Consider the following 9,172-nt stretch of genomic DNA (forward strand, 5'->3'; position numbering starts at 1 on the left):
CAAGAAGAATGCTAGGAAAAGAAAGGCATTGGCTTTGTTTTGTTTCCCAGTACCGATGTGCCACTCTCAATATACTTGTGAGGCACATCAAACAGGCCTTTGATGAATCAATGGGACAGTGCAGATTCTGTGCACCAGTAGATGATCCTTATATTCCAGAGGTTCCTGCTGCTCTTGTAGATGATGATTTGCTTCCCAATACCGATGAGCCAGTCACATGCAGACATTTCATTATTTTTTGTGAGGTACATGAAACAGAGGTTTGATGAATTAGCGGAACAGCACAGTGCACCAGCAGGTGATCCTCATATTCCAGAGGTTCCTGCTTCGCTTGTAGATGATGATTTGCTTCCAGATACCAATGAGCCATTCACATGCGGACATGCCAATATGGTTTGTTGTTACTTCAAACAGAGGTGTGATGAATTACAGGGACAGCGCATTGCACCATCAGATGTTCTTTATATTCCAGAGGTTACTGCTGCCGGAAGTGATGAGGATGATGAATTGATGATGCTGGTGATGGTCATGGTGGTGGTGATGAGATTGCTGCTCTGCATTGAATTTTGAGTGATGCGTTTAGGGTCGTAGACTTTATTTTTCAGATGACTGTATTCATGATTATTTTTGGATATTCTTGCTACTTTTTTGCTGCTATGGTGTGTGCGTGCATATTCTCTGTCTATTTTGTTCTCACCGTTAGCACGTTTAGTTAACTATTTTTTGGATATATGTCATATTTTAATTTAATATTAATGCTTCTTATCTGATTGTGATGCTATTTTATGCTCCCTATCTCTCGTGTCTTATTCTCTGTTATTTCCTGTCTAAGTTAGACTTTGTCAATTTGTTCCAAAAAGGGGAAGAGTAGAGTGTGCTTAATTGAGGGGGAGGCATGGAATATTTTTGGTATATGTTTTTATTTCTCTTTAGTAAACTTTCTCAGGTAGTTTTGTTGAGTGAATGTGTAGATTGCAGAGTTGATCTTTGAAGACTCACCTACATTGTGATGAACCTTCTTTTGAAGACATTCCAGTTTGGTTGTTTTTTTTTTTTTTCCTGCAAGTATAGTAGAGTGAAGCAGGCAGTTTCACTTTTGTCGGACAGTCCAGGCACTTTGGGCAAATTGCAATTTTACTTTTCCTGCTGGGTAGGTTACAATGTGTCTTAGGGTTTTGTCACGAAATTGCCGAAGGGGAGATAGATGGATATAAAAGAGTTGTGGATAATAATCAGTATAGTTTTTTTACTGTGTAGTGACTATAAAGGAGATGGGATGTTTATGATATTGTTCGAGGTTAAATGGAAATAAAAGAGTACTTGCAAATGAAATGCAATGCATTCTGCTATCTGGTTTATTGCAACTCTTGTTCTGGGTTGTCTACTTATGCTAGTTGTATCTCAGGTTGGAGAAAGATCACATTGATTTTCAGATTGGATGGTCTTGACAAATCTTCATTGATTGATCTTTCAACGAAGAAAAGTTGATTTATACATTGTAGGGTTCATACTTAAGAGATGACTGATTGACCCTCAGGATGCTATTGTTACGGAGTGTTACAACATTGCCAAACAACTAAAATTTTAAAGACACTCTTAGCTATGTTCCGCTTCTTGAAACTTTGTCGAGCCTATTGACGGTCTTATGGTGCTGAAGAATCAATTACGCAGAGGTAACATTTACAAGGTGTAAGCATCGGTCCAAGTTTGATTTCTGAATTATTTCTTCACGTTGAAGTTCATCAACATATATTTCATTGCTTGCTTAAGGTGTAACAAAGCTTTTTGCCTGCAGATGGAGTTCGCTTTCTTTGTTTTGATGTTTTATTAGCTTTTCTAAAGTTTGGTACTGTCCTATATACTGCTCGACAGCTAAGGATACAAACTTCTAGCTTCCCATTTTGGTGCTTTACTCCTTTTCTCCTTGATTGTATGTTGTTCCTTTGAAGTTTGAAGAACTTAAAAAAATTGCAGTTTACCTTATCGTTGCCAAATTATGTCAAATGAACGAGTATAACCTTGTTTTTGATGTCGATATGTGATCATTTGTACATAAATTTTATATAAATGAGCAGAGTCTGTCTAGCTTGATGCTCAAGGTTTTGCATTCTTGCAGTTTCTACTGTGATCCTTCTATGGAATCAAGTGTTGTCTTATGCATAATAGGTTCATGCCTTCATAAATTACTTATTTTGCAACTCAACAACTTTGGAAGTTACATGAAGAGCCAGTTAGTTCAGTGCAGCATCCAAATATGTTACTTGTATGACTGACTTGAGAAATAACAGATTGAACCTTGAGAGTGAGAAAGAAAGATGAGATGAATTACCACATGCCTCTATTAGTGTTGTTTAATTACATTTCCTGAGTTACCACTCTTTGAAACATATTCCTTTTGTTTGGATGTAAAATATTTTTTTTACTTTCTCATGTTTGGTTGTTGAAAAATATTTACAATAAAAAAAAATATTAAAATCTAATGAAAATTACTTACCCATCAATTCGGCAAGTTATTTTATATTCCATCCGATGTGATCGACCTAAACCTATATATATATATATTTATATATATATATATATTGAGAATCCTATAAAGTTCCTCTTTAAAAAGTATTATATTTTACCTGAAAAATGAAATACGGTTACATTATATATGTTGTGTCTGCAGTGTCTGCAGGACCAATAATACTTTTTAAAGAAGAACTACATAGGATTCCCATCAACAACAACAACCAAAAAAATAAAAAAATAAAAAATAAAATAAACAGGTTGATTTGGATAAGGAACCATAAGTACTTTTGTTTTCTCAACCTAAGTGTGAGTTGGTAATATTGAATCTAAACTTTTGTTTTCAGAAAATATTTTTTCAACCCCGTGTACAATGAAAATTACTCTCACAAGGAGGTTAGGCACCCGTTTTGTGGAGAATATGATACAACTTGACCTAATTCTATCCATTCGAGCTTCACCGTTGGCCAAATGAAGCCCAACCAGCACAGGTATTTTCCCAATTTCCCAAACATCATTGATTATTTGATTGTATGAGTGAAGGATTGCTCCAATAAAGATACTGATAACAAATTTTCAAAGAATTTGGCTTCATTGAAGCTTCAAAAAAAAAAAAAAAAAAAATATGAATTTAACAAAAGGTCAGTTACAGTTAGCTGATTTCGTCTTATTCTTTGGTGCTAATTTGCTAAGGGTTTGTTTTGTCTCACTTCCTGTTTTACATAAGATAAGACACATAGGTCAAGCTTTCATCTGACTTGACATGTTGTAATGCATTATTTTTAGTTGTTGCAGAGAGAACTGATACTATTGTTATTTTGGGTATTATTACCTTGACATAGTGCTATCAATATTTTTAATTAAATTTGCTTTATATCATGGTTGTCATGACCTTACTTTTAAGAGTTCAGAAATTAACTTTTTTCAAGTGATTGCCTATTCATACCTCTTAAAGTTGATGTTATTGTGGTTAAAGTTGTAAGGAATTCTATTGAAGTATAGGTGTGGATAACAGGATGCATATTGCTGTTTCATTCTTTAAACTTTATTCGCTACTATGGCAAAAAAAAAAAAAAGCAAATTGTTTCGATTATTTTATGTTTTTATTTGCATTGTAATGTTGTGGTGAATTATGACCAGTGTCATTGTAAACCATCTGTTATCATTATCAAACAACTCTGGTTTCCAGCCTATGTTGCAACATGCTGGGATGATTCTTGTATGACACAGTCCAGTCCTTTTCAATTGCAAAATGACTTGTTGCCTATCCGGGATGTGACCTATGTCCCCCGCTCATGAAGATCCAAAAATGATGGTTCCAAAGAGAAAAAAGAATAATATGAATAAGTGATCACATGCCTCTATTTTTTTGTCCAAACATGTTGGTTAGGGGACCGATGTAGGTCCTGTAGCTGCTGCACCTGTTCTTCTTTACAGATCCCGTAATGTATGAGTCCTATTTTACATGACTGTAATTACTCCCTTCCCTTCCCTCTTTGTGATGGTACTCAGAGTGAGTAGCTCTAGTTTTGGTGTAGTTTAGGTGAAATGGATGTTTCCAAAGGATTAAGTCGACTTTTAAATAAGGCTTGTACAATTTAGTATACTTCAATTTTCGGATTTGACTTTGATTAATCTAGAAATGCGTTGTGGAAGTTCTTTGAATTGTGTTGTCTATGAGATTTGATAAAACACGGGTGCTGAAATTACCTTTGAAGCTGAAACTAAAGTGGTCCCTGCCTCTTGTAAGGATTCATTCATGTTTGATCCCTTATCTCCTTTGTTTTTTCAGAATTCATGTTCGTTTATTAGGCTGTGCAGAAATATAGTAATAGTCTAAAGTTGTTACATATCTGTCATCCCACATGCACGGTGATGCATCACACACATCCTGCAAGAATGAAGCTTTGTCTGTGCTGGCGCGTATGAGTGGCCATTTTTCTTCGCATTAATTATCCATTTTTGAGGATATACTTTTGGTGTAGATTTTTGTTCGTGACGAAACTAATCATTTTTTTTTTCCTTCTTTTCTTTTGGTTTGTTTACTTGCATATCCTTAAAATATTTGTTCTCTAATTTGGATGTTCTGATGTTCCAATCCAATGATGCAACAATTATGAAAACAAAACAATTTCTTTATTTGGTGAGAACTCTATCTTCCTTTAGTGCCTTCCATGATTAGAAATTGTGGTGAGACACCATTTATCTCCCCTTTAGAGCCTCTCATAATCAGGAAATGATTTTTTTTACCATACCACTTGACTACACAGTTCTATCTCATCTCTCTCTCAAAGTAAAAGGTTGAGGATCCATTTTTTTTTTCATAGGAGCAAAGTATTTGTGTGTTACTTTCTAGAAAAATAAATTTATTCTTCAGATTCACACACACACACACACAAAAAAAAACAGCTTTGAGGTTTTATCACATTTTTACTTCATTTGTTCTTCTTTTTTGCCCCTTTGTTGGGAATAAGCATTCAGTCTAGAAGTTGGAATATTATCTATCACTTACTGGAGTCATGTTGCCGCTTCATAATATTGTTGTTAAGATTATTCTGCGACAAAAACTTAGGTATGGTTAATTATGTACTTATTTTTAATCTTTTAAACTTAGAAGAACAAGGGCTATAGTGCCGGTATGCGAGTTTCTTTCCAAGGTAAAAAAATAAAAATAAAAATAAAAATAAAAATCTAAATCTCTCATTGGTGTATGCATGCAAGCTTATGATTGCTGTGTGTCTTGGTATTGGAGTACATGAAAACCTGTAAAGAGGACATCCCAACAAAAGCTTATCGAAAGATTAATATATACATGCATGTGCTAGCTAATTATGGAACTTCTACATTTCTTGATTCTACTATTACACTGGAAAACTGAGACGTTTCATAGTCAAAAATATGGCTCATTTTTACAACTGCCAAAATTTTCAGCTCAAGCTACCAGTCTGCAAAACAACAAACACAGAAATGAGATTCTCACTTTCTTTTGCCAAACCAGCTGTTTTTCTTTACCTTTTCACCACTTTGAATTGGAGTAATATTAGCTCCTTTTGCAGCAAAGGGAGACTCTTCTTTCTCTCCCTTCCTCTTTCCATTCCTATTCTTCTCCACTGGATTCTTACCTTTCTTGCATGAGTAATGTTTCTCTCCCTCCTTTTCCTCCTCTTGATTCTTGTGACCATTCACCCACAAGTATTCTCGACGACTCGGGCCAGAAGAAGCATCAGAAGCCATGGAGTCGTCGCTATCGTTGTCGTGCTTAACATAATACTTCTTGTTGCAGTACTTGTCGTAATCATCATGATCACTATGATCATCACCATCATCTGAATCACCATCTATGGGGGAGCCAATATACATTGTCCACCCAGATTCACTGCTGTGACATTCTTCTGCAACTCCAAAGATTTTGGAGGAATCCATATTATGTTGATCAATAGGCAGGCAAGAAAAGAAGAAAAAGATGAGAAGAAATTAAGAATCAACTACAAGACAGAACTAGAGTTCTTTAATAGAAGAAAACCAAAGAACTGAATCTTAACACCTGGGCAGCCATTATGCCTTTTCCCTCTCTGACCCCCAAACAGCTCTCTACACAAAGAACAGGTGTACCCATTTTTATACTATGAAAGAAACATAAAAAAAACCCAAGTATTTATTTATTGAATTTTAAGAGCTGGATTAAATTTTACCACCTAGACAACTAAATGGGCCATTAATTCTCTGACTTTATATCACCAGAAGACAGCTAGAAGCTGTCAAAAAGCAAGAGAAGCCTTCCTTACAAAAGGCATAAAAACCCCAAGTTCCTTGAATTTGAAAGGACAGGGTCGCTCATTTGGTGATTGGGTTACACTAGTGAACATAAAATCCATCTTTACTTCTCTGGATTTGTCATTAATAAAAAGTAGCTATGAATGCAAATACAGATGAGCAGTCTATCTGCTTCTGAGAATATATACATATATATATATATATACATATATATATATATATATATATATATATATATATCAACCCTTGTTCTTAAATAGGATAGAAAAGGACCTCTTCTTTAACCCTCATTTATCTTCGGAACTTTAATTCTCCGTCTTGTCCAATTAAATACAAGGATTAAAAAAAAATTAAATCAAACAGCAGCTTTTTCCTTGTGAAAATTTTTCAGATTGCAGGGAACCCAATTGGAGATAAGTTTATTGATCAGAATATTTGTGAGGATTCTGCTCTTACGTATTTACTGTAATTATGTCTTCTCATAAAGCAGACTTGTGTCTTTTCCGTAATTAGGGAAGAAGATAGGTTCTTTCAGTTCTATCTTTGATATTTTTATTGGTAACATTATGTTGTTATTTAATATATGGTCCTTTTACTTTTTTTACAGCAGTTAGTACTGATATTGAAAAAGAAAAGAATGGTCATAGACATGTTACCATTAAAGCATACTTCTACTAATTGAAAAGATCTGTTTTAATGGTTGAAAGGACCTTTACAGATTCACTCAGAATGCATATCCTATCTTCTTCTCATAGGAATTCAATGTAAATTCACATAGTGAATTTAATTTCCTAACATGACTTTCAAACTTTTTACTCTAGGCCAGCCTTGCATCAACTACTACTAGCACCTTCCCAGAAGTATAGATTTTAAAAACCGTGAACATAAAGAGAGTGCAAAGCGGACAAAATATACACAATGAATGTGAGGCAGATAAGATTTGCAAAAGATCGTCTACTAACGCTTGTGAAGTCGAGGTTCTTGAGTCTTCTTGTGACAGGGCCATCATTGATTGAAGCGAAGGAACAAAAGGGACTTAGGGTTCATGACCAAGTGGGGTGGGACCCCTGCCTCTGGTGGTTTTTTTTTTTTTTTGAAAACTTGATTTTAGTTGTTCCCCACTGCTAATTCCTTGCCATGTTTTGTTATATGTTAATAGTAGACAAAGTGTGGCCCATATATTATTCTTGTTGCTTGTCTTTTTGGAGGATCACATCTTGAGTTGCTCTTGTCTTGGGCTCCATGTGAGAGAGGTAGATGTGCTTCCCAAATTCTCTTTGATAATGGAGACAAAATCCCCAGAGCTGGAAAGATATGTTACACCAGTTTCACCCTGTGGGTGTGCATTTAAAAATGTGTTTCACAGTATTTTAGTTGTGAGGATAAATAAAAACTTCCTTTAGTGAATCTTAATGGTCAAACAAATGTGGCCTTTCACAATATTGTACTTTTACACTTTCCCATGTATGATTAATTATATGGTAGGAATGAAAACTGTAGATTTAGTAAAATCTAATTTTGACCTTAAAGTCTTTAAATAGTCCTAAAGTTTAGGGGAGAGAGGAAACATGTGATTCCTATCCTAGAAAGTTAGAGCAAGTTTGAGTGTCTTTGATTGACAAATAGGGTGAAAGTGTACAAATAATCTATGTTACCACCAAACAAGTATATCTTTTTTTGATTGTTTTAGCTCCTAAGTCAACATTCATTCTAGTTCTACAGCTCCAAAAGTACACCCCCGTATCATTCACATGTGCGTTTTATTATTTAAAGTAAGGGTGCTTTTGAGCTGGTGATTTGGTCTCTTTTAGCCCATCATTCCTTGTGCAAATTGAGCTTTTGAAGGTAAATTACCCTTTTATCCCATGTGAATCACCACAAATTGGTGTACATCAAATAGCTTAATGGTAGTAAAAAAAACAGTTCATGCCGACAGTGAATGTTTTGGTTGGGTTTGTGTGTTCAAAACCTTGAATTTCATGTTGCAGCACCCCTTTAGTGAATCATAGCCAATGTCAAAACCTCCAATTTCAAATGTAGGGTACTACTCTATGCTAGCACCACCCACAACATAAATGAGCCTCAACTCCCAAAGTGGATGGAGGTCAAAATGTATAGCACAATATTTATGTAAAGCACTAAACATGAGATCTTATTTCGATAATCTATAAATAAATATAAGGATAAGACTTGCTTACTCACCGTGATATTGTAATTACGAATTATTTATGCATTTATGATTGGATCACATCAACCATCCTATTCACTCACCAGGCAAGTCTGTATTTGGCGAAATGAACGTACTAAACTGCGACTTAGAACAATAGCCAAACCTTAAAAACTAGTTTCTCTCTCTTATTTTTTTTGCATAATTAAGATTTTAAACGTGTTGTTTCATAATTACAGTGTACATAATTGATGAGAACTATACAGCGTATGGAGATCAGTTTGTTTGTAACCTAATTCCACGTTTTTATCAGTGTAGAAAAAAATAGGAAACACTTTCCTACAAAATAATTACCAAAATAATTGAGAGCATTACTCTTTGATTTCTAAAAAGAATTGAGGGGTTACCATGAGAATGGTAAGAATATGTCTTTTGTTATGGGCCTAATGGCCTTCTTGCATTTCCTGTCTCTCTCAGGCCCACACTTGTTCATACCCATTAATACAATTTCAAAAAAAAAAAAAAAAAAAAAAAAAAAAAAAAAAATTGCTAATAAGTTCTCAAGGCTTACTACACACATTTCTCAATTCTTAAGAATTTGTATTAGGCTTCAAATTCCACCAAACGAAATGGAAATATATATTTTATTTATTTTACGTGTAAGCATGTTTTTGTGTATAACTTGTAGAGCACATGTGTTTCTTAATTTTATTTTTATTTTTT

At 34.5% G+C, this 9,172-nt stretch overlaps 1 protein-coding gene across 1 annotated transcript; it reads right to left on the minus strand.

The window, feature by feature from the left end:
• Positions 1-5,129: 5,129 nt before the first annotated feature.
• On the minus strand, positions 5,130-6,434 carry LOC132284285 (protein SOB FIVE-LIKE 4-like). Its single transcript, XM_059786377.1, has one exon. The coding sequence runs from the start codon at positions 5,929-5,931 to the stop codon at positions 5,485-5,487; it is 447 nt and encodes a 148-aa protein (XP_059642360.1). The 5' UTR covers positions 5,932-6,434; the 3' UTR covers positions 5,130-5,484.
• Between the last annotated feature and the right edge of the window lie 2,738 nt (positions 6,435-9,172).

This window comes from Cornus florida, unplaced genomic scaffold, assembly GCF_030987335.1.
Source record: "Cornus florida cultivar Cherokee Brave unplaced genomic scaffold, ASM3098733v1 CherokeeBrave_3.0.0_Hap2_Chr11, whole genome shotgun sequence".
Taxonomy (NCBI): domain Eukaryota; kingdom Viridiplantae; phylum Streptophyta; class Magnoliopsida; order Cornales; family Cornaceae; genus Cornus; species Cornus florida.